The sequence below is a fragment of the Rattus rattus genome, chromosome 11 (genome assembly GCF_011064425.1).
Source record: "Rattus rattus isolate New Zealand chromosome 11, Rrattus_CSIRO_v1, whole genome shotgun sequence".
NCBI classification, from domain to species: Eukaryota; Metazoa; Chordata; class Mammalia; order Rodentia; family Muridae; genus Rattus; species Rattus rattus.
Window position 1 is genome coordinate 2,587,401 of NC_046164.1, and position 26,617 is coordinate 2,614,017.

The 26,617-nt window shown below is 43.8% G+C and overlaps 1 protein-coding gene and 1 pseudogene across 1 annotated transcript in view; one reads left to right on the top strand and one right to left on the bottom strand.

Moving 5' to 3' along the window:
• Slc4a4 (solute carrier family 4 member 4) overlaps positions 1-26,617 on the top strand; it is a 331,652-nt gene that overhangs the window by 203,135 nt on the left and 101,900 nt on the right. The window contains exons 9-10 of the mRNA XM_032916131.1: positions 18,207-18,364; positions 25,063-25,150. Of these exons, the coding sequence (XP_032772022.1) occupies positions 18,207-18,364; positions 25,063-25,150 (246 nt within the window). The remainder of the gene's footprint in view (positions 1-18,206; positions 18,365-25,062; positions 25,151-26,617) is intronic.
• On the bottom strand, positions 16,639-17,555 carry LOC116912188 (annotated as a pseudogene).

Consider the following 26,617-nt stretch of genomic DNA (forward strand, 5'->3'; position numbering starts at 1 on the left):
TCACTGTGTAGACCAGCTTAGCCTTGAATTTGTAGAGGATCCACCTGCTTCTGCCTCTCAAGTGCTAGGATTAAAGGTGTGCACCACCACCTCCTGGCCTATAGTAGTTTCTTAAAGTGCTTATCTTTCACTCTGGTGAAATTTCTTCTCATATCCGTTGGCCGCGTGTCTTAATAAGTGAAGTAGTTGCTTGAAACATAGAGGTTTGCCTATCTCATATATTCATGTAGTTTTTCTTGCTTAGGACAATCATTGATATGCTAACATTTTAGAAATAGTTTACTCTTTTATTTGTTAAAATCTATTTACTTATTTTCTTTTATTTCTTGAGAACTTCTAATTTTTATTGAAATGAAAACAAGTTGAATTAAAAGTAGTCTTAGCATTATAATAAAAGAATCCGAGCATACCATATGCATTGAGAGCTTATTTTGTATGAGGAACACGTCTAAATGTTTTTATAGTTTTATTTTTTCTTCCATTTTTATTAAATTGGGTATTTCTTATTTACATTTCAAATGTTATTCCCCTTTCCTGGTTTCCAGGCCAACATTCCCCTAACCCCTCTTCCTCCCCTTCTATATAGGTGTTCCCCTCCCCATCCATCCCCCATTATTGCCCCCCAACAATCCTGTACATTGGGGGTCCAGCCTTGGCAGGACCAAGGGTTTCCCCTTCCACTGGTGCCCTTACTAGGCTATTCATTGCTACCTATGAATTTGGAGCCCAGGGTCAGTCCATATATAGTCTTTGGGTAGTGGCTTAGTCCCTGGAAGCTCTGGTTGGTTGGCATTGTTGTACATATGGGGTCTTAAGCCCCTTCAAGCTCTTCCAGTCCTTTCTCTGATTCCTTCAACGGGGGTCCCATTCTCAGTTCAGTGGTTTGCTGCTGGCATTCGCCTCTGTATTTGCTGTATTCTGGCTGTGTCTCTCAGGAGAGATCTACATCCGGTTCCTGTCAGCCTGCACTTCTTTGCTTCATCCATCTTATCTAGTTTGGTGGCTGTATATGTATGGGCCACATGTGGGGCAGGCTCTGAATGGCTGTTCCTTCAGCCTCTGTTCTACACTTTGCCTCCCTATCTCCTCCTATGGGTATTTTTGTTTCCCTTTTAAAGAAGGAGTGAAGCATTCACATTTTGATCATCCGTCTTGAGTTTCATGTGTTCTGTGCATCTAAGGTAATTCCAGCATTTGGGCTAATATCCACTTATCAATGAGTGCATACCATGTGTGTTTTTCTGTGATCGCGTTACCTCACTCAGGATGGTATTTTCTAGTTCCATCCATTTGCCTATGAATTTCATCGTTAACCAGCTGACTGGTGTAATTTAAAGAAATCATCACAGAATTGCTGTTTAAAAGAAGGATATATGCCTCAATGATGCACTGAGAATACAGCTGTCAGCACACCAAGACGCTCGTTTACACGTGACGTGGCTCTATACCACCTGTGCAGTGCAGATCTAGACCACCCAACTTTTCTGCGTATGACACGGAATTATGTGTAATTGGAGGGGTTGAAAGGCAGCCTTACCCTCAACTCGAATTTATTCCTGTCTCTGCTAGTTCTTTACTTTGTCACTCTTACGTGCCCATTTTCTCATGGTTAGATCCCCAGGGTAACACCATAGTCATCGTCAAATTCAAACCCTGCTACTTATCAGGATGTCTCGTTTCAAAAGACGTCCCAGGCAGAGACAAAGCGAATTCCCATTGTCCTTTTAGCCGCCTGGCTCACTTCTCAAATGGAACTTAGAGCCAAGCTGTGTTTAAAAGTCACTTGTAGAGATGTCACTACATAGCCTATAAGAGGCTGAGTCTGAGGATAGAGCAGCTGCCTGGGTCATTGACGGTGCTGTTGAATGGTTAAATGGTGATCTCCCAGAACCAAGTCCCAGTCATGGCATTTTAGAAGGAAGAACTTGTTCGGAAAAGTCAACAGTAGCTCTCAGTATTCACAAGAGTTGTGAAGCTCCCGTTCAGAGTGGTGAATTTCTTCAGACTGGCCCTTTTCATCAGGACACCGTGAAAACATCTGTGAGGCTGTGTGACAAGAGATAGAAGTATCATTCTCCCCGCATGGGACTCTGACACTCCCTGAAGGACATCCCACCGGTGGGCATTCTGAATGACCTGGATTTATGTCCGCAGTTTGAATTTCAGAGATACTTATAAAAACCACACTGTGTATTCATTTTAGAAAGTTTTTAAAGTAAGGTGTCAAAGTAGTACAAACATGCAGGTTTTATCAAAAGAAAGTTTGAAAACAAGAATAAATAAATAAAATAAAAGATGATTGGGTAATTCTCTACTCTCCATCTGCATCAAGGGCTATATTCTCTCTTTGTCCTTCTCTTTCTCTTTCTCTCTGTCTCTGTCTCTCTGTCTCTCTGTGTCTGTCTGTTTCTCTCTCTCTCTCTCTCTCTCTCTCTCTCTCTCTCTCTCTCTCTCCCCTCTCCCTCCCTTCCTCTCTCTCTCTCTTTCTCTCTCTGGTGCGTGTGTGTGTGTGTGTGTGTGTGTGTGTGTGTGTGTGTGTGGTGACTCTCAGTATGTGTATGTGTATGACTGTCAGTGTGTGTGTGTGTGTGTGTGTGTGTGTGTCTTTCTGACTCATTAAGTGTGTGTGCCTCTCAGTGTATGTATGTATATGTGCGTGCCTCTCAGGATGTGTGTGTGTGTGTGTGTGTGTGTGTGTGTGTGTGTGTGTGTGTGTATGGTGACTCTCAGTGTGTGTATGTGTAAGACTGTCAGTGTGTGTGTGTGTGTGTGTGTGTGGTGACTCTCACTGTGTGTGTGTGTGTGTGTGTGTGTGTGTGGTGACTCTCACTATGTGTATGTGAATGACTGTCTGTGTCAGTGTGTGTGTGTGTGTGTGTGTGTGTGTGTGGTGACTCTCAGTATGTGTATGTGTATGACTGTCTGTGTCAGTGTCTGTGTGTGTGTGTGGAATGAGATCATACAACAGCACACACTGGCTTAGACTGGGAACTCGCTGAGAACTCCCCCTAAAGACATAACATTAACAGAGAATCAGTGAGGGAGTATAAGCCGCCTGTAGGGAATAGCATTATAGTTGAAGGAAACTGCATGTGTAAAGACCTGGGCAGGAAAGTGCTCAGTGTCATATCAGAGAAGGAAGACTTCCCTGTGATAAATCACTAAGAATGAGACGCTTGCAGGTCCACTAGAGAGAGACTCCAGGTGGGAGATGCAGGACTCTGGATGTCACTCTGGGCTTTGCCGTGAAGACAGTGCCGCAGCAGCAGTAAGCAATGTGTCTGCGTCTCCTTCACAGAGAAGCCTGCCACACATTGCCATACGTCCTCAGGCCATGGCCAGCTTCCTGTGTGCTGTAGTTTAATATCATAGTGGTTTACATGACTGTAAGGATAATAGTTAATGGATCGCCATGGATTGTCTAGTGCCTTGTTACTGTTGAGGAGGCGGGGAAGAGGACTTATCACCAGTACAAACCTTGCCTATCTGGATGCATAGAGCAAATTTAATGCAAAGTCATCCTAGATCATGCTCTATTCCAATTAAAACAGAAGCGATACACTGATGCTCCATTTTGCTACTACATAAAACATACACTCTTGTTCTATCTTACACCGGCCATTTTGCTACTTGGTATATCCCACTCCTCCACTCTCAAGAGAGCTGGGGGCCGAGCTGAAGATAATCAGCTTCCGTTTGCTTGGTTTTTCCTTTGGTACTGGGGCTGGAACAAGGTCTTCCTGCATGCAAGGCAGCTGGTCTGTCATGAGCTACAACCCAAGTCCCCAAAGTAGCTTGTAGTCAACCTTTTCCCTTCTTCACTTTACCTTCTTCACAAGGACACAAAGATACATCACTGTATTTTTAACTAGAGTGTTTGTAAATCTCAAAGGGACAAGGACTGCACAAACTCACACAGCAATCAGTAGACGCTAGGCTTTGAACCAGCATCCCTGAGATGATAAAACTCGGAATCTTCTGCCCCAACAGGATAAACTCATCTATACTAGCAAGAAACCTAGAGGACTCGTGATTTTTCTCCCCATTAGAATAAATCATTGAAGTGTTACACGTTCAGAGCTCAGAGCAAGAAGGAAGAGCTGAAATGAAGCCAGGCTAGCCCATTTCATAGGATAGACTGTGAACACATGTACACAGACAGACAGACAGACAGACAGACAGACAGACAGACACACACACACACACACACACAAAGAGGCAGAATTCAGGGTTGGAAGATACCCTGGAACAAAGTAGTGGAAGGGACCCTCAGACTCAGTATTCAGACTCAAAGAGACTGTCACCCCTGATGGCTTTTGCCCCCAAGTGCAGAATAAGAAGCTCAGAGGGAAACTCTTGTATAATTTGCCTGGTTATCAGGACGATAACTCGATTCCTCAATTCCTCCTTTTCACTTTGCTGCTATTCTCTATTGTTCTAATTTGGTACATGTTCTTGGAGACCTTGGTGAAGAGAACATGAAAAAAAAAAACCCTACTGAATAAATAATAGCGTGACTACTACAGATTTACTTACAGCCATACAGCTGCCTGTTTCACGTGCTGTTCTAGGGCCATATGGTCGCTTGTACATCCAAGCCCTGGACGGACTGGCTCAGTGCTTCCCCGAGGATAGTATTGAATTCTCAGACAACTGATAGTAGTCATTTGGAAGTCAATAGATAGTGTGATTTTTCTCCTACTTACCCCTCACCCCCGCTCCACCAACCCCCGTGACCACAGATGGACTTCGGATTGACAAGCTCTTGCTAAACTGGAGTCGTTAGGTGTTGGAACATTCATTCACACACATCTTACAAGTCAGGTAGACTTGTCAACCTGACAGCTGATTTTTATTGCCACTTATCATTTGATGGCTGGATTTACTTCTATAGTTAACCACTTGTGACATCTTTTAAACAGCATTTTGGCGGGTTATCATTTTCAGCTTTCCCTCCCAGTAGCACGAGAAAGGCATGGAGGAGGCTTAAGAGAGTAGGCCTGTATTCAACATGTACTCAAGAACAGTATGTCTGCTCTTGTGGGAGCGCGACCTTGGAGAACGTGTCATAGCTTCCCTGGTTCACAGGAGAGCCAGGAGTGAACTCTCCCAGGTCCTTTCCAGTTCTAGAATCCTCTGAGTAGGAGTTAGCTGAGAAAGATGTTCTTGCCATTGACACATCTGGGGGACAGAGGGAGGGTTTCCAGCCCACAGTGTTCTGTGGCTCCCATCTCCTGGTATTTAAAAAAAAAATCGCTCTTTCCATTCCTTGAGGTACAAAATTCTTAGAGTTTGGAGTGTACCTAGCACTCAGCCTTAGAAGAGGAACAGTTTTGGTTTTCTTTGAGCCTGTTTTTAAGTGGAATACTATCTCATGCTTCAGTAGTTAAGGATTTTGTATGTCAAGGGTCCATTTGATTTTGTGATTAAAAAAACAAGCATGAACCTCTTCAGTTACAAATGTTCAGGGTGGTAAAGGCTCAAAGACTGCATGTAACTTGAGGGCGCCTACGAACTCCCTGCAACCTCAACAGGACCCCAAGTCCTCAACTACAGCTCTTTTTGTGCTCTGCAAGGGAAGAGACGTGAAAAACTAGCCCTGATGTCTGAAGCATCAACTCTGAGGTTTATAAGGGGCCCAGGACAGAGCTTTGATGGATTCGTGGGCTGCACTGGGGTCAGTCAAGGTTAGGTGAGATGTGGGGACAGTGCTCTTTGGGTTCTTCACAAGAAAAGCTTTCTGCATGGGTGTTTGTTTTACAAAGCCATTAGCTTTCCACTCTCGGTTGCCTACGTTAGCTCTGATGAGTGTGCCCTCCCACCTCTCATGCCTGGAAACTTCTTGTTTTTGAGAGAATACTCTGTGCGTTTTCTCAGTTACCCTGGCTGGGATGCGTGCAGAGGAGAATACACGGAAAACACTTCTTAAACTATAATTTTCTCTTGAAGTCGCTAACCCCCACAATGCTAATTGTGTTTGTTTGTTTGTTTTGACTTCATCTGGTTGTTCCCTATGCAACCTTTCTCCCTTTGTGGCAGCTAGAGGTTGCCGGGCAATGAAAGGAAGCCTATGTTTAAAATCTTTCTCTTGGGGGTGGAAGCGAGAAGACTATTACCATGCGCTGCCTTTTAGATATTAATAGGTAGATCCAGAATTAGACATAAAGGATTTTCCCCCTCTGTGCTGAGCACAGTTGTTCAAGGACAAGAGTGTCATTCTGGGGGATTTCAGAGAAATACAATGGTGAAGTCATCATGAGGAATTATATTTATTTTACACAATAGTTGCATTGAATCACCCATGTTCACCTCAGCGCTGGGTCCATCTAATACTGTCGCTTCTTTGTGGGCAAATCTCCAATAGTCTTGAAGTCAAAGCTCATGAGGCGATGCATTTGTCACGCTTAAGTCCCCTGGGGAGTTTCCCTACTGTGGTTATACAACTTTAAATCTGAGCTCCAAACTGAGGGAAGAGTTTTCTCTTCAAGATTTGGAAAGTTCTGTTTAAATTTAAGGTAGAGGTGTGTAAGCAGCAAAATTTTTTGTATATATATTTTTTTGAGGGTTATATTAAGTCACCATTTATTGAATATCTACTTTGCTAACTCGGGCACAATACCGGGAGCTTTTCCACAGTTGCATAATATGTGTGTTGTCAGTGTTGTCTGCAGACGAAGGAGCTAAATACAGATGCTAACTCTGGTATTATCAGCAACCGTTCCGTAGGTTAACTAAGGGCACAGGTACGTTGAGAGCTCGTCAGATGCTCAGCAAAGTGTCTGATACTTGCCCGTGTTGCTGCCGTGTCTGCCTTTGCTACTGAGGACTGTTAGGGTTTCCTCTGCTGTGTTCCAGTCAGGGCCCTTTCTGCCCCACCTTTCCAGTCTACCCTTCGCTTTCTCTGTAATACGTTCTCACTCTCCAGGCACTGCTGAGGCTATCTTGATTCAGAGCCTCTGCATTTCTTCACTCAATAAGTTTTCTGTGCATGGGGGTCCAGGCGTGACCTCCTTTACTCCTCCTAACAGCTCTACGGTGTAGTCTTTTGTGATCCCCATTTCACAAATGAGAACACTCAGCTTAAAGAAATGGAGCAAGTTGCCCGAGGTCTCACGCCTTGTGTGGGGGAAGAGTCCGGATTAGCTCGGTCTAATTACGAAAGCACATCTTATTCTCCATTTGCATTTAGAATATCAGTTAACAGTCCCCAGGCTGCTGTGGAAGCTTAGACTGTAGTCAGCAGCCTTCGGCCTGAGCGTTTGCTTAACCTTTCCGCCTTCCCTGATCTCATGCACGTTACCGTAATCTGTAGACCTCACTTTCGTCATGGGCAGACAGAGCCAGAAAATGATAGATTCTTTAGGAAAATGTGAGATTCTGTCACAAAGCACAAAACATCCCTGGCTCAGCTCATGGCCAGCGATCACTGGTAGGAAAGGACATTAGTAATCATTATCGCCATTAGCATCAATAATTTAAAAATAATTATTGGAGTCCTCCATTTCTTTTGATAACAAAGACACAGTTTCACCTTACTAATATGATATGATGTCTTAAGTGAGGAAGGAAGTCATTGTGCGGCTCAGACAGGTAGGTCTTTCAAAGGCTTGCAGAGAAATCTCCAGCAAAGGACAGCATTGTCAAGCATCTCTGAATGCGTTAGAGGAAGATGTTGCAAAGTGTTGGCTGGCAATGAGTGCTTACCTGTTCTGGAACAGCAAAAACACCTTCACTTATTTACTGAAGATCTAACTTTCTGTGGTTTGTAGCAGCCAGGGGGACACCATCCATGGGGCTCCCCATACTACACTTGTCCCTGCAGAGGATTCTGAGGCTATGACCTAGGATGAATGAATTAACCCGGGCTTCCGTGTTAAATGTTTGCTGAGCACTTATTTCAAGACTCGGACAATGAAGTACCAGGGAAGCAAAGTTGAATAATACGTAATTAAAAAAACAACCAGATACTTTATATAATGTAGTTGTGGTCTAATAAGAGTCTCTGTCCGTGGTGCCTTGTGCCAAATGCAATGACGGCGGACAGGGTAGGGAAAGTCAGGGGATGGGGGCGGGGAATCAGGGTCAGATGTATCCTCCCCACAGGCCAGAGTGAGGAGGTATAATTGGAGCCGTAGCATATAAGGGGAAGGCAGGGCACACCCACAAGTGGGGACTCATTACCACACAGTACCATGAGTGTTTTCAGTCTCTTTCCTTGGTACACGGAGTGGGTGATCCCTACTTACAATTGGTAGAGGAGAAGAACTTTAAAAAAAAAATTTCCCGACTCAGCGCCTGGAGTTTGCAGGTTCTCTCTCTTCCAGCCTTTCCAAGGGCTCCGGCCTGTATTCTGACTTTCTTCACCCCAGCTTCTTTCCCTGAGCCATCCATTTCATGCAGCTAAACACTATTAAATATTTTTAAATGTGCTCATCCTAATTTTTAAAGGTTGCGCGTGCAGATGTTTCAACTCGGATTTGCTACATGAAAGGCTCGGAGATTTTTAGGTCAAGAGCTTCTAAAATTGAGGTAATCAAATGTGTTTGTGAGACATGTGAGCATTCGGCAGGGCCATGGCCTGGGCAGATGGTCCGCTTCTAAGTCCTGGCCTAGTCCTTAGCTCAGTGAGTTCAGTGGGCCTCAGTTTCCCCTCATCCTTAAAGTGGTCGGGTGCATTTTTCATAAGTTAGGTATAAGAATTCAATTAAAGTAGCACGCACAAACACACTTTAAAATTACTAAGAGCTAAATTCCCGTTTAGCAGTGTTACGTGTTTGTTTTCTCTTTTTATAACAGACACAAAATGTGGCTTAGAGATTTAGACTCTTAAAGGAGGTCATTGCTTGAAATTTCATCCTGTTTAGGAAATTGGATCCACTTACTGTTATATTTAGTTTGATGGCCATTTGCAAGCATGCTGCCTCGCACGCTCATTTGCATCGACGACGGTGAGATGTCTAAATCTGGGATGAAAAATTGTAAAATCAAATTTTCACCTTCAGGCGATTGTTTTCACTTTGAAGTTGTATTTCTTAAAAAAAAAAAAAAGAAAGAAAGAAACGCAAAAGAAGTTGACGAGTGCTTTACAAAGTAGAGCAGAACCGCAAAGCCTTCTGGTGTCTCGTCTCAGTGGCTTTACGCACTCTCACATTTTGTGTATTTCTGAAACCTCAGACCACATCATAGATGGTGAGCACCCAGTAATGTTGTAAGCAAGGGAAGATTTTTATGGACTTAAAGAAATGGCTTCTTTTCCCTCCCTAGATAAATTAGCTAAGACAGACAATACCTGTCAAATCATAAAGTCTAACTGTTAGACTGTGTGTGATCACTTGTTTTCCATTGTATAGATTTTTAACTATAATTTCTTTTGCCTTCTCTAGGGTTCATATTGCCTCTTTCATTTTTAAGCGTGTGTGTGTGTGTGTGTGTGTGTGTGTGTGTGTGTGTGTGTGTGTGCGCGCGCACACGTGCTGGAAATGTGTGTGGCAGGTCCGGAGCCTTGTCCCCACTTTCATATTTCTTAAATGTTAAATTTCTGTAACAGGCGATTATAATATAGCATAGTGTGTTAGGCTTTCCTTAAAATCCCAGTGAGATTCAGAGGCGAAGGGATTGTATAATTTATCTTTTAAAACAAGAGACTTTGGAGACTGAAAGAAAGTACGTCTCTGTGCCATCACAGTGTGGCAAGTGCCGAACATTGGGAGCAAATCAGTAGGCATGGTAACCACCTGACCCCTACCCGGAAAGCCTCTTTAGGGAAGCCTATGATACCAGGGAAACCTACAACAGTACCAAGCTGGGCAGATGATTTTGTGTGGAGAAGAATAGCAGCTAGAAATTTCCAAACGAAGACTAGACAATGACCCCCAAAATAAGAAAAAGAGGACCGAAAGAGAAACGGTATTAACAATTCCAAGAGTAGTCTGCTTAGGTAGACAGGACATGGGGATGGGTAAGTCGAGAGGTAAACTGTACTGGATATAATTATTTTAATGCAATAATGATGGAGGATTTAAAAATAAGAAGGTTCTTAACACCTGCTAGTTTCAGAGGGATGTGGTAGGTCAGGTCTCCTCGATGGTGATTTTGTTAGGAGCGAGTGTGGTGTCGAGGTAGGCATGAGGGCACGCAGTCCATCAGTGGTTACACCAGTTACAATTAGGTAGGTGTCATAGTGTGATGGGTCCCATCTGCAAAACCTTGACTATTCCAACTACTTTCCCTGCAAGAGGGTAGGAGAGCCTAAGATCTAAGTGGGGAATGAAAAAGCCAATTGTTTCAGTGAGCTGCAGAATCCCGCCATTTGTAGATGAGCAGCTTTCCCATCTCAGAACACAACCAGAACTCCATCCCCTCTACTCTTGATTCTACTTTATCCACTTAGAGTTTCTAGCTTCTTGACATAGCTCCACTCACTAGGTTCATAGCAAAGCGCTCTGAAAGTAAGGATGCTCAAGACACTGTGGGAGTTAAGTTTTCATAGCAGACAGACTGCATGTGTGTAAGAAATTAGAGGAAGGTCTTAGTCTGGAGGAAAGGATACATTAAAAGGGATCTCAAAATAGGCACATCTGGATGCACAGCTTGTATTAAAATCTGTTTTTTTTTTTTAAAGCCAAAAGAAAAAAAAAAAGTCCCAGAATTGCTGAGGTAGCCAAAGTATATTTCAGTGATCGTAGCTCCAAAGATAGCTGCATGAAATTCCTTTCCCTGAAATCGAGGTTGGTCGAAGGGGTTTCTCTGCACTGTGCGTTCTTGTATTTGACCCTATACACTATCCAGTTAGGGCATCCCTGGGAGAAACAACTAAAGATCTAGGAGGGAGGAATGTGTTACACTGTATCTTTGGGATGATTTTACTGGGAGGCTTTTAGCCAGATTTATCAGCCTTGGATCTTGTTCTTATTCTCCTGATCTTCTGTTGACTTTTGTGATGTCTCCCTGTTTAATGCATACAGTTTTCTCTTAGTCTCTTATGATTGTTCAGAGTTTATCGTGTAAGTCCAGAACCAGTGTTTGTATCATAGCCATTATATTTTCTTGTTGTGGCTATTGTCGCCATTTTGTATCCCTTATAGAAAGTAAGGTATGACTCTGTCTGATGAGCCAGTGCTGGGGGGTAGGTTTTTAAACTCTGATGCAGAGAGACACCTTCCCTGAACCCTGTTCCTGGCTATGATTACTGTGCTTCGTGACCTCTCACTGTACAATATGACTTTCATGTTATTTATGCGTCTTCTTTCGTGACAGCTATTTCTGACCTTGCTTCTCCATTGCACTGTGAAGTTGAAGAGTGTAGAACTTGTGTGTTCTCCATAGTGCCCACAGCTAGACCCTAAGCCCTATCCATTTTCACAGAGAGCATGAGATTGGATGAAAGAGGGAAATATTTCTGTCCAAAGCAACAGTCTGTGATCAGGTCTCGTACCACAATGCACCTCTTCTTCTGGCAGGAGCTGAAACATTCTGGGGCACACGGGCTCCTTAAAGGCTTTGAGAATGGCTCCAGTGCAGAAGGGTACAAATCCCGCTCTATTGAACCTGGCGCTCCTCAACTCATCTTCGAGTACATGGCTGTGGCTGGGCTCTGCGGTGGATAGGAACACACTCCAAACTGCTTTAAGCCTGAAGAGGAGGCACTGTTTTCCTAAACTGGGGCAACCTTCTTAGAGGGGCCTTAGGACGCATATGACCGATCATGACTGGGGCCTCAGCTATCCCTCTCCCTGCCCACTTTCTCTCCTGCTTTTGTTTGTCTTTGGGTTCTGTCTTCATTCTTCCCTGATAGTTTTGAGACTTTCCCTTCCACGTGGGCAGGAACAACCGCTACTGACTGGGAGGACGTTGTTCTTTTTACATATGAGTGCAATTTCTTTTAACAAAAGAATTTGTTCTCTCCTATGGGTCGGGTCTATATCCTTTGTTCCAGTTGTTCTTGTTAGGAAAGTAGTTCACTAATGGTGGCCTGGGTCTAGGTCATTTATTTATGGGTGATATGAATGGCTCACTTCTTTAAAGAAAGAGGAAGGCTGGGCAGATGGCTCATTGGTTAGACACCTTTTTAGAAGCATGAGTGCTAGAGTTATGAAGTGAAGAGGAGGGTATTTATTATTCCACCCGGGAGGCTGAAGAAGGGGATTACCGGAGTAAGTTGGCACGTGAGACTAGCCATGTGGAAAACGTCTGGATTTTACTGAAGACCCAACTGATTGGATTCTGTAGAAAAGCAACCAAGGATGATTCCCAAGCCCTCTACCTCTGCATGCCTCCACATCTGCATACCCCTATCTGTTCATATTCATGTAAAAAAGAAATCCCACATACATGCATGAACATAAAAATAGGAAAAAGTATAAAAGATAAACAAAAGGAATGGAAAACAAAGAAAAGTAGAAATCATAATTGTCATTCATTCATTCATTCATTCATTTAACGATTATTAACCTTTCTTCTCAGACACTGTCAGAGACGTAAGGAACCTAACTAACACTGGGCACATTAGATGACCGTTTCACATAGAGGGATCTTATATTGGTATGAGGAGGAAGGCAATGAAGATAAGAGGTCCACATGGCATGTGTGATGGGAGATACATACAAGGAGCAAAACCCAGGGACGAAGAGAGGTATGGGGAATGTTCATGTGGAGAGGGAGGGACTCATGACTCATATGGGCAGGGAAAGTCTCCCCACTAAGAGTGACCTTTAATAGATTGTAAGGGACTGAGGAAGGGACCCCTGAAGACATTCTTGTAGAGGAAAACAGCAGCTATGACAGAAGGACCTGAGCTAAGGAATCCTGCAGCACACGGATGAGGACATAGATGCTGGAATGTTTGCTAGAGCAAAGGCCTGGAGAAAGTGGAAGGAGGTCAGGACACAGAGCTTATGGTTTCTGGATGATGCTATGATTGGGGAATTTTCATAGTTGTCTGGGCGAGACCTCAGAAATGACAGCCAATAGAGGGTTTCGAGTCCAGAGGTGAAATGATGTGGCTCCCGATATACCTGACCTGGCTGCTTTCATGAATAGTTTGGGAACAGAGGCAGAAAATGGCGCTCGAGGCAGGAAGCCAGTACCACAAGGAAAATGATCACAGCATGGACGTTGATAAGACACAGTGGGATTCTAGATAGATGGTGACCGTGGCTCTAGCAGGATTTGCTGAGAGACTAGGCATGAAAGTACAAGAAGGCGTGACGATGACTGCAAAGTCTTGGGGCTGAGCTATGGAGGAATGGAGTTGCTGTTCAGAGGTCAGTAAAGACTGCAAGAAGAGCTGGCAGGCGGTGGGGCGGGGTGGAGGGGAGGAGTAGAGGGGAGGGGGAGGGCACTCTCAGAAAGGCTCATTTTGGATGTGTGGAATGAAATGTGCGTCAGAAATCCATTTGAAGGTGCTTCAGGCCTGGAGTTTTGTGAAAGTTTCTGGCTTAGGTTACGTATTTTAGGTCATCAGCACGAGGGCGAGTTTTAAAAGTATGAGGCTTGACAAAATCTTGCAAGGAGTGTGCTCAGGTAGGGAAGATTCATCTAAGGTCTGAATGGCAGGAACACAGCAGTCTCAGTGAAAGCGCGACACGGCTAGGCAGACCCTGTTGTGTATTTAGCAGCCTGGATATTCTGCATATTTTTGTGAGCTGCGTAGATGTTGCAGTGGAGCCCTAAAAGCTTCTATAACTTTTCCGGACAGTTTGATGCTCTATTGATTGGGTTTTCATTGCTACAAAATCCATTTCTCCCCCTTATAGTGTTTATTACAGATGAAGTATGTGTCGAGTGGCTCCTGAGCGTATTCCCAGTGAACTAACTGCTCTGACTTGTTTCCACACATCTAACGCAAGTGTGACTCAGAATTGACTAGTGGAGTTTCCAAGGAAGGGGGCTGAGGAAGTGGAACAGGCTCTGCTGAGCTCTGAAGGGTGCTCCTTGGTCAGAAGTATGAGGCTCATGAGTACAGCAGCCACAGAGGACTGCAGTCAGCATGCCTAGCTATGGTAGTCAGGAATCATGGGAGGAGAGTGGTCGTCCAGCCAGACTCTTATACACTTTCCATTCTGTGTCCATAAAGGAGGGCTCTTAGGAAAGAGTTCAAGGACGTCTTTTGCCACCCAGCCATACTTCAGCCTGCTTTGTGTAATTGAGAACCCTTCATTAGCTTCCTAGGCACCAGTAATGACGACTTGAGGGCAGCGGGCCTTTTCTAGGGCTTCTGTTTTAAGAATTTTTTTTTTGTCCTTTTTTAATTTTCCTAGTGTACAAAATACACTAGGGGTTCCAGTAGGTTTTCCTAGGTCCACGTCATTGTACGTTGTTCATATTCAGTCCACGAATTCCCTCTGTCTTTCCTCCCTCTTCGCTGGTCTCCTTCCCATCTTCAAACAATTCCCCTTTGTTCTTTCATATAACCGTGCCACATATATGTGTATGTATGTGTGTGCATAAAATCTGATTTGTGCATGTGACAGAAGAAAACGTGTCAGTTTGTCTTCATCCGGTTACATTCTCTTGTTTCCTGTCTCCCTTCACTTAGATCCATATATATGTGTATATATACACACATATATATATATGTGTGTGTGTGTGTATGTATATGTATATGTGTATATACACATACACATATATAAGCCTGTGTATATATATAAAATTTAAGTGAAGATAGCATATATGAGATATGAGAGAATACACGTGATGTTTATGTTCAGCATCTGGTCTAATTCATGTAACAAGATGATTTGTTCTGTACAGGTTTCTTATAAACGATATTATAAATATAACTTTTAATATAATTCTTGAATATTTTGTAAAGCTCCATCCTGCTTAGAAGTAACCACATTGTTGATACCTAAGAATACATACTCCACTTTGTCCTGTGTATTTATTTACTTTGGGTCCCACTAAGACATTAGCCCTGTTTTCCTTTCTAACTTTATAGCCGTCTTCTCAAGCAGATGAGGACAGAAGGAGACGCACGGTCACAGGGGACTGGACATCAGTTTTCATGTCATGTCTTTTCCCCAGTTAAGAAACTCTTTAAGTTGAAGTTTGAAAGGAAAATCTTGACCCGGCCTCCTTACTAATCGGGCGCATTGAGTGGTGTCTGCTGCTTCCTAGTTTAGTAGTAATCTCTGGCTGAAACCATTAAACTCACTGGTGCTTTTCACATGAAGGGTGAGACATTTATATTGGGTAAAAATTGTTTATCTGAAGTCTGTGCCTTTTGTATGGTCTTGTAAAGGTCTTATCTTTATCCTTTTCATTGTGACTGATTAAATTCCCCTAAATCGGACAAACGAACAATGCCTATTGGACAGACTTCCAAATCAACCGTGTCCTGCGGCCTTCATTGAGAGAGAAAACAACTTTACACTCTCCCATCTCTCTTTAATCCTCCAAACACTTCCCTCCCCCTCACCACCAGCTCACTTTTGCTTCACTGCAAAAATATGAGTCCTTAGAAGCCCTCACCACTACCTAGATTGTCTCTCAAATCACCCACGTTCAAACCCACCCAGTCTGCTTTCCTGCTAGGGTACTAAGCTGTGTCCCTGTATACAGCTGACTCCTCTGTCTGTGATGTGGGTACCACCCCTGCTCGGTAGTTCCAGGATGCTTGTCTTTGAGGTTATTTTTGTAGCAATTCTCTACAGTTCCTGTAGCAGTAATCTGCCTCCATTAGCTCTCTCTGCTCACTTTCTGAAAGGGCTGCAATAGCTACACTTTTCAACTTCGTTCCATTTTGCACTGTCCTCCATCTGCCTCTCCATTTCTCAGCGTTCCTTTGTAGCAACATTTTTCTATGTAACAGTCTCTGCCACCAGTCTCCACTTGTTGCTTAGTTGGTTCCTGATGTCCACTGAACCTACTCTTGTCAAGACTTCCCAGTATGGCTATTGTGCCAGGCTCTTTCGTCCACTCTTTTATATATATATCAAATAAAGTTTTACTGAAACATGGTCACATTTGTTTGTTTATTAACTATGGCTGGTTTTATGCTAGGAAGACAGGGATAGGCAGTTATGACATAGAAAACATGGCCTGCCAAGTCCAGAGTATTTACTCTCAGGTCTTTTATAGAGCATGAGGGCTGACACCTAGCTGAGTAACAAGTGCCACTTGTCTTACTGCCACTTGCATCATTTTCAGAGGCATCCAAAGAGCTACAGTCAGAGAAAATATGTGGACAGAAGCCCAGTGTGGGGTTGCAAACCTGCAAGCTAGCATTTGAGGGGTGGAAGCAGGAAGATTTAAAGAGTTTGGAGCTGGCATGGGATGTATGAAAACTGATCAAAAAAAATGTAGCAATACATGACATGTGGCTTAAGGCTTTTATGACGTTCCGGAAGGTTTCAAGAAGGAAAGTGAAAATGCAAAACAATAGGCAGTATCTCTAGGCAATAATTTCAACGAACTGGACTGTTGCAGGGAAAACCTAGGGCCGGTGTAGTACACATGTCAAGTGAACATTCCTCGTGCTGGTAACAGTATATCTTCTGCTGACAGAACTATAAGTGATTGACAGAACGTATCCACCATGTTGGTATACAGGCCTCTTTCTCTGAAAATGTCCATGAGAGATGAAGTGGGAGAGACTAGGAACGGTGAGGCATTGCCTAGGGTCCCGGTGCCCAGGACTCAGGACTTCAGGGGAATGACAGGCCAGTACTTCGACTGCTTTCTGTCACAGTGCTTGTCAAAGCTCAGCTGCACTGCCGCCTCCATGGCCAGGATCTCGGGAGCACTGTTCCCATATAAGCGCTTCATCTCTGCTTGGCGCCACTCCCAAGGCCTCTCAGATGGGGGCTCCACTGACCTGTGGTGGTTGGAGTACAGGTCATGGTCCGCATTCACATAGTCACTCAGACGCTCCTCATCAAGCTGCTGCTGTCGCTGTCACTCTTCTCCGTGCCTCTCAGTCTGTACTGGTGGAGCTCCTCGGTGATCTCCATATTGCTCAGGTCACTCTCCACTCCGTCCTCTGCATCCGACTCCAGCTCTTCCTCTTCACGCAGTGCTTTGCCTTCTCTTGTGGATGCCTGGGTTCTAGGGCTGTTATACAGAGGCTGCTCGGAGCTTTTGAGATGGGAAACACTGTAGGGAGACTCCTGCCAGTCCATGTGCCGGCCTTGAGAGGTCCAAGGGTGTTTAGCCTCATAAGCAAGGGAGTTCCAGGGAAGAACTTCATGAGGGAAGAACCATGGGGAGGTGAAATAGGAATCCCTGAGCTTTCTGTAGGCATTCTGTTGGCTTTGCATCCAGAGCCTTGCAGGATGATGATGCTGCCAGTATCTTGCATGTACTGGGTGAGAATACCAAGATTCAGTAGCCCTTGTGCCACTCTCCTCTGCAACACCTTCTGTTTCTATGAAGGACAGAGGGGCCCAGGGTCTGGGTATTAATGCTGTTCTTAGCCTGTGTTTACACTCAGGGTTGTGATTTTCTGTTCTGTGGCCTTCAATACTGGTGGCTCCCAAAGTCATGATCACTTCCCGTAGGAGACATCTTCCTACCTTCTGACACTCTTTCCCGTGGCCTTTGGTGACTGATGACATGGTCCCCATCATGTGTGCAGCTTAGCTCTTCTTCTTGCCTTTGATTCTTAGCTTCCTACACTTGGCTTCTCACTATTCCTTTAGCCAACAACCTCCTTGTTGTTCAAAGGCTTTCCCTTTACTTGCATAGTGTTTCAGTGTAGGACCTTGCCCATGGCTTGTCTCTACTGTTAGATGTGTTTCTCAGATGCCTTCATTGACAACTCTGAAAAGTAGAACTTTCTTATCTGTCTTATTTGTCTTCTTAGTCTTTATCGTATTTTAAATCGTATTTTATTTCCCCCTAGGTAGTAATCCCCCTAAGCAGGATATGAAATGGACCTTTCTTTCTGCTAGCCCTGTGTTTTAGATCGTTTCCTTTCTGATAGTGAAGTCTCAATAGTGTATTGAGTGAGTGAATAAATCACTTAAAGAAGACGTGTTGCACACTAATATTAATGTATTGTATGCTATTGCACCCTTCGTATGTTTTCGAAGGGACAGATATATGTTTACTATAATGTAATGGTTGGTCATAATATGCAAGTGTCTGGCCAAGGGCTGCTGTGTAAAGACTCGATTAAAGAGGTTTCCTAGGAGTAAGGTATATGGTGTACTTTCTTATTCTCCTCTCTTGAAATAAATTCTATTTTCTTCGCCCTTTCCGTGCAGCTGAAGAATAAATTCATGAAAAAACTGCCCCGTGATGCAGAAGCGTCCAACGTGCTCGTTGGGGAGGTTGACTTCTTGGACAGTCCCTTCATTGCCTTCGTTCGTCTACAGCAGGCTGTCATGCTGGGTGCCCTGACTGAGGTGCCTGTGCCCACAAGGTAAGCTGCTCTCCTGCCCACCAGGGTTCACAGGGTGCTTATAGGCAAATGCCATGCCTCTTAGGTTCCAGAACCAGTGGAACGAGGGTACACTGTGCACTGGAGAGGTTTCATCTGGAATAGTGGCTGGCTGACAGGTGTGCTCTTAAATTACATGTCACTTGAACAGTAATAGTGATGGCCTCTGTGCCGTCTTCTTCTCGTGGGCTATTCTCTACAATCATTTATAAGACTTTTACTCTAGTAGCCATATTGAGACGCCGAGTTTAAATACCTTGTCCGAAATGGCACAATGAGTAAGTTGTTCAGAGGTTGTAGATGTTTTTTATTTCTTCTGTCTTATCAGGAAATTGTGACTGGGCTCACACATGTAGAAGCACCAACACATAGATGCATATGCATGCCTAAGTGGGCTTCTTTGTAAAGACTGGATCACCACCCTAAGCACTTAAATCCGTACATTTTATAGTAAGCATGCCATTTTGCCTTCAAAGGAAGTGTTGCCTGTGTCATGATCACGTGACGCTCTACTGTTCTTACCCTAGAAGTCATTCTAGAAGCCTCCCTGCCAGCTATCTCTGAAGCTGTACTTAGTGGTTTGCACGCTTGACTTAGGCACAAGACTAGCTGAAGAGATGCTAAAACCTCACTTAGACTTGTGCTGAGGATGAGGCCACAGAGGAGTTTGTAGCCTCAGATTGACATCAGGAAATTACTACCTGATTTGGGGGACGAATGTGCTTGCCGTGGGACCCAGGGTAGAGTTAGGTGACTCTTTTTTTCTTGGTAGTTTCTACACGTGAACAGGAAGGGCTGTAGATCCCTCTCACTGGACTCAGAGGATCTGAGCATGGTTAACCAACGGTGATGACAGGTTCAAGGTTTGTCCTGAGCTGGCTTAGGGAGGAAATGAGAAGCAAATGTCCCGAAGCTCTTTTCAGTTCAGCCAGTCTTCTTGCTCACGAAGACGTCCTCCCACCCATGATTTTTAAATACCTGGGGCAGACACCGGGCATGCAGCATTGGCGAAGAGGTAGCCACAGCTGTGCCATTAATGGGCTAATTGTGATTGGTGTTTTCTGTAACATTCCGGCGGAGGCTTGCAGTTCTGTCTGAGCAATCACCTTAGCAAGCCGCTGACTCAGGATGGCTGGAGTCCAGCTCGGTGCCCCAGTGGCTTTATTTATGTCTTTGCACTAACTTTACTAGGGCTTGAAAGAGAAAACATGCCGAGAAGTGTTAAAGAAGATTGCTCTTGCATTTTTTATTACCATTTTTTTTCCTTTGGAAGCTACAAATAAAAAATATTTTAAGGGCCTTTGTTTAAACAGTGATCCACATCCAGGAAGCCGGAACCCATGACCATTTGTGTGCCTTTCTTACCACCCCCTTCCTGTCTGGCCCATTCTTTTCTTCATTTTCTTCGGCACCAGAGGGAAGTATTAATTTAGAGTTGAAAAATGGCATCATCTGAAGGGAGAGAGGAGCGAAGCCATTTATTTTAGAGAAGTGAAGAGGTGTAATTCAATATCATAAAACGATTTCAGAGCTGTAATCTGAACGATACACCCTCAGATATTAATATTGTTCCAGGAAATACTTTATCTGTTTGCTGTCTTCTCGATCAGGGTAAACTGTAATCACTAGTGGAGAGGCTCCTTAGCGTTCTCTCTCTCTCTCTCTCTCTCTCTCTCTCTCTCTCTCTCTCTCTCTGTGTGTGTGTGTATGCATATATGTATTTACAATGGCTGCGTCCTATGAAATCCAATAATGGAAATCCCACAAGGAATGTATAGTCACTGTCTGTACCCTGTCTGTAGTTCCTGTGAACGACCCAGTCTGTACCCCGTGTTGGGCTTTGACTTGTACACTGCTCCGTTGCTCTGCAGGTATACTTGTAAAGTCTTTTATCACAACGTCTTCTCATAGTCATGTTTCCCCTTAGATATAGAGGAGGATTATGCTGTGAATGCTAATACCACTCTTCCTGGGAAACAGTTTTACTGTCTTTCCTATGGTGGGCCTTCTCAAGTGTTTGGCCCTCTGCTCTCCTTCCTGGCTCAGCTCTCAGAATTCCTTGTTTACTTCACTTCTTGTGGTCTATGGCAGCCTCTTCGTGCAGTGCTGTGGCTGTCGGTCACTGGGTAGGTAGGTGTCTGTGCAGGGGTGACGCTGGCTTTTCATGTCAAAGCAAACACACTACTCTTTGATGTCTGGTGACTTGGTGGAATGTGTTTACGGTGTTTTTAATATTTTGCAGGCACTTTTCTTGATATCACTTTATATACGGTCTCACACACACATACACACAAACACACACATACAAACACACACATACATACAAACACACACATACACACACACACACACACACATACACACACACACACACATACACACACACACATACACACACACACACACACACACACACACACACACACGATAAATGGGAAGATTTGCTATTAGCTAGTAGTAGAATGTCACGTCGCATTTCTGACTCTATAGCCAAAGTTTAGGGGCAACTTAGAGAGGTTAGGATAGTCCACTTTGGGAGGGTACCAAGCAATAGCAAGAGTAAACCAGTTTTGTCTCCTTTGGATCATGGTCTAAGATAAAAGGCCAGTCAATGAGCTTTAGATTCTTAAGTAGTGCAGTATTTCTCTTTAGCATTTTATAAGTTAATACATACTGCATGTTATAATCACTTGCCTATGAGAAGTAGTTTGTACTTAATCATGTAAAAGCATTATAATGTTTTAGAGGGGTTGAGATAACATCCCTGCTATGGACTCTCTGTGTGCTTTACTGTTGTGCATGGTGGTAGTGATGGTGTGTGGTCTTCGTGAAGCTGCACCTTAGCTACATCTGCCAAAGCTGCATAATGGGTTGCTTGATTCACTGCTGCTTCAGAGAAGGGGGTAAGGGATGGGTACCTGCTGGGTTTATAGAGGAGATAGTCGTTGTCTGATGAGGAAGGGGGAATGCATCCTTTCTAAAAAGACTAAGTGCTTTAGGAAGGCTGACTCCTTTTCTGATTCCATACTTGTTCTGCCTCTAATAATCTTGAGAATGCGAGTATAGGCCCCTAGTTCTGGACACGAATCAGCTGATGTTTTTTTTTGTTGTTGTTGTTGTGAAGTATGCCAGAGGCATCCCCTGCCGGCATAATTAGTTACTTGCAAAACTTTGCAAAATTAGGAAGGGGCCTCCTGAGGACTCCAGAGACAACTGGAACCATTATAAATTCCAATGCTGACGTCTGTAGTTGTGCGTGAGTAGAACAAACCCAGTAACATGAGCTCATGTTCTTCCTCCTGAGCTGTCAACATGTGTTCACGTCCAGCCACACAAATGCAATGCTCACTAGTGACTCGTTAATAAAGAGAAAGGCTTCTGGTGAAAACTTCTGGTTCTGTCCATCGACAAAACCCAGCTTGCATCATGAAGGGAGTTTTCAGTACATTACGAAAGCTGAGCTTGGCAGGATGTACCACAGCTGTAAACGTTGTAGCAGCTTTTGCTTCTCTGGGGGTGAAAGGGCACGGGGTGGGCATTAGGCAGAGAGGGTTCTGCTTTCAGGGTTGTTCCCAGCTTTCTCAGGTCTCCCCTCTCCTCATATCCATGGCAACAGTGCCGTGCATTAGAAGCTGCTCCAGCTTTCTGATCCTCCCGTTGAAACTCTTAGCTTACAGTGAGACCCCGATGTACACTTACGCCCAGAGTTCTTCCTACGATACTTTGGGAGTAGATCTCCGGCCTGTTTCTAACCGAGGTAATACAAAACCCTTTACAACTCGGTCATCCTGTTATTTCTACTTGGCACCTGATGACATTTCCTAGTGAAGAGATTTTTTATTTTAACCCAGATCCGTTTCCATCCGGGTTATTGGGCCAATATAATTCTTGCACTCTGACTTACTGTTTTAGTACATGTTGTAGCTATCACCACACTAACCTATTACTTCTTTCCTTTGGTATTATGGGGCAAAGACCAAACAGTAAACGTTTTATAGAAAACGTTTGCCCTTGTGTTAACTTGGTAGTAACTCCGTTACTCTGTCCAAAGTGGTTCCACAGTTACCTCCTCCCTGACTAGTTTTACGTTTGAGGACTGTTACTGATCAAGAGTGTTTCCTCACAGAGAACCCACTATTCAATTAGGTTCTGTTACCTTGTGTCCAATCTGAGAGTGAATCTACAGATCAGTTTCCAGAGTGAGTCTTTAGAAGCTCACGGCCATACTGGAGAGAGATGGGGGATGCACAAAGTGGCCCAGGCAAGTGTTGGTGATGATTGTGTATTATTTGAAAAGTTACTATTTAGATACATAAAAACAATAAAAAGGGCCAGACAGGAGAAGTCCAGTACAGATATACTAAACAAAGGAGCCAGTGTCAAGACATTTTTCTTCTGTGATACCCACAATCTGTCTGTTTTCCCTAAAACTGCCATTTCTGCTGTGCACGACCCTCAATAGACAGGCTAGCAGAACTGGTAAATGTAACCAGTACTAACTTTTCTGAATGCAACTTCACCTCAGTGGCTAAATATCTGTGCATGCATTGTGCTAAGATTAGTGAGCACTCCCTTTAGAAACCACCACCACCACCAACAAACCCTTTGCTGCCAAGAAGGACTTTGTGTTGTCGCCCAGGGTGGCTTATTGCTGTAGCAAGCATCAGTGGAAGTGTTGGAAGAACGAAAAGTGCGGCTCTGATAGTGACCACTTTCAGTCTCGTCTCGGACAGCCTTTCAGAGTCTCCAGTTGCCTTTGCTGTGTCCTTCACGGGGCACCCCTAGACAGCGAGCCTTCCTCGCCTCTGCTCTAGGACAGGCAGATAAGCATGGGGTGGTTTTATGGTTATTCTGATAACAAGATCTGAATATTGGAACTTTTAAGGAGAATGGTTATACTTTTAATTTCTGTTTCTTTTTTAAAGAGATCTTTGGAGTGAATTTTACAAATGAAGAAAAAATGCTAGGACCATTTTTGGGGTAGATGGTGACATTCACTTATGGAGCATTTGATGTCAGTCCTTTTCTTTTTAAAGTGAGTTAGGGAGTTAAATATTCAGTGAAGTAAACTACTAAATGGTTCCTGGTGCCATCAGTTCTTGTCTCCTCTTTCTTGTCCCCGGCTACATAAGATTCCACAATTCTTTTCCCAAGAGCCATGTGGGAAAATGACTGCGGGATTGGGTTTGTCTGTGAATCACAGCCCCGGTGTATCAGAAGGACAGGTGACACCCCGCAGTCGGTAAGGGAGCAGTGGAATCTAAGGTGCCGGTGGACCCACCTTCGGTCATTCCGGTTGTGTTGTTGTATTGACCCTGTTGGTGAAGCCCGAGCATCACTCATAGCAGCCTCATGTTTTGTCACTGAGCTCTGTGCTCAGCCCTGTGCTTTGCTAGACATAAGCCTTGGGCTCACCTACCATCTTCTCCACCCCCAGATTCCTTGCCCTTAAACGGGATGAGCTCTGCTTTGCAGAAGGTTGTGTGGGAACTCGAATAAGGCGACGGGTTGCTTCCAGGTTTTCTGAAGCCGTGCAAGCGTATGATGCCGTCGTATGTGTTGTCTTTATCTTCTCCCTGTTAGGTAATGCATGAGCAACGGTGAGGCAGGCCTTTACCCGGTGTCACCTTCTGTACATCTTTCTTACTTACTGATCAGGCTCCGCCTTCCTCAGTGGCGACACACGTCTTCGCCTTCGTGGGGAGAGATGCATTGCTTCCAAAACGACAGGCTTGTCATTGCTTATATCAGGACACATTTGCTCCGAAGCAATGCCTTTCTATTATCAAGAAAATAAATTAGGGAAAGAATACGAGGGTACCCACAAGGGCTTTTCACCGTCTGCGAATGGTACTTTATTTATTTAATTTTTAACATCTCTTATATATTTCTCTCGCCTTTCTATCAGTGTGCCCGTCACCTGTGAAGGTTTGGTTTCGCTGAATCCCACTCCCCTGAATAGCAGCACCATTTCCCAAGAATATGGAGAAGAGCAGTTGTCACTGCTCATACTGGGTACAGGGAAGTCAGAGAAATCAGAAAGTGCACTAAGTCTCTGCAGTTAATGTCGTTCATACACTTGCACCGCAGATCCCAAAGTTAGCAGAAGTGAAGACAAAGAAAAGTTTAACACAGAGAGATCAGCGCTCTGTGGAAAGGACAAGAAACTCTTCTCCTGCTCAAGGAAGAAGGTTCTCAGGGTTCTCCTTTAGTTAAACCTCGTGGTGGTGTGAAGGAGTGTCCTAGTTTATACCTTAGAGGTGCATCTTTCTTTGGGTTAAAGGTAAGGTCTAGGGGCTGCATAGAACACTCAGACCAGCTGTCTCACACATGTGAGGGTCTAAGTTCACATCTCCAGCACCCACGTAATAAACTAGGTGCAGCCGTGTGTGCTTGTAATACCAGCACTAAACAGGCAAAAGCAGGAAGATTCCTGGGGTTTGCTGGTCTGGCTACATCTGTGAGTTCCAGATAATATGTGAAAAGTCCATCACAAAATGGAAGGGAAGTGGTATTCAGGAAGACATCTGACCTGTGACCTCCACAGGTACACACGTGAATGCACACATTCGTGCACAAACAATAAAGAGTCTCTAGAGCCACGGTGATGAATTAGGATAATGATTTCTCAGTGTGACGAAATGTGCGTTATAACCTTTTCTTCTCTCTTTCTTCCCTAGGTTCTTGTTCATTCTCTTAGGTCCAAAGGGGAAAGCCAAGTCCTACCATGAGATTGGAAGAGCCATTGCCACCTTGATGTCTGATGAGGTAGGGGAGTCGGGTAAAGGGATATGTGACTATTCCTGTTGATGTAAACTGTGGATTGTCCATCACGGGTTCTTTAGTTAGACTTTTGTGGTTATGAGGTTCTTCACAGAATGACATACAGTTATTTGTGGCAAATGAGCTTTCTTAGGTAGGACAGCTTCCTAAAAGTAAGCCATGTGTTTTGTTTTTGTGTTAGATTCTAAAAACATATAGGAATAAATGCATTTCCCCTTTTTCCTAAGCAAAAGTATCTATAAACTATTCTAAATTTCTTAAAAATTGAAATAAATGAATCACATATAGTTTTCCTATTTATAGATTACGGTGTGAAGTTTTAATTCCGTTATACACTTTGGAATTGTCTGATACAATGACGATTCACAACAATTAATTATATGTTGCAAAAAATAACGAATACAGGATTTTGAGTATTCTCAATACCAACAGATTGTCACTGTCTGAAATGACCTGTATGCAGTTACCTTGATATGATCCTTACGTATCTTTGGTTGTTAAAAACTGATGTTTAAATATTATGGGAGAAGTTCACGGTCATTCCATTAACTTTATCTCTTTCATCACCTCTCTGAACTCATATGTTCAATGATGATTTGAGAAATGATGACTTTTATCAAACAATGCCTAAGAAAATAGATGCTACATTTTTTTAAAGGTATGGGAATGCATTTGCTTCTGTGGCTGTATTTTGTGGGGAGGCACAGTGTACCTCTGTGGTGCACTACGTACTGTTTCTAACCAGTGCTTTAGAGTAGGCATCTCACATACACCTATGGTAGCTTTAGTATTAATAAGCATATTTAGTTATTAGTCTGAGGTAGAAGCCCTGCCCCTGGAGTATAGCGATATCAGCTTGTGCTCTCTCGGCTTTGTGCTTCTTGTTTCCCAAAGTGCAGTTTGTACCCCAGCTTCATCTGTCAGTCTTCCTTGTCACGTGTAGAGCTGAAGGCTCTCTCCCCTGTGGAATAAAAGACAGCTCTGCCATCCCACGTGAGGGGACATTTATTTCATTTGTTTAATTTTGTGTGTTGATAGTTTTATTTTCTCTTACAGTTCTTTCCTAGTAAAAGGTAGGGATGCTTTAGAGCACCTGTGATGTAGGCAGAGTGGTCCTTTGATATCCATGAGGACCTCTTCCAGTGGGTATTTTGCAGGTTTACTTTGCTTACATCTCATTGGTTGACAGTGCCAATTTTTCCCACCAAGGTTTGCTGGGAAGATGCATTGCTGACTCTATCTGCCAGAGAAAATTAGCAAAAAGATAGCATGTGTGTTGCAGAGGACGTACTCGTCCTGGGTATTGCCTCTTCCTCAAACCCAGAACCCCCAAACCAGTGTTATTTGCCTGATAACACCTAAAAATGACCTTCTAGGAGAACAGATATAGTAGACAGACTTAGCATAGGTTAAGGGTGCTGAACAGGGGCCACATTCTCTTCTGGATGATAA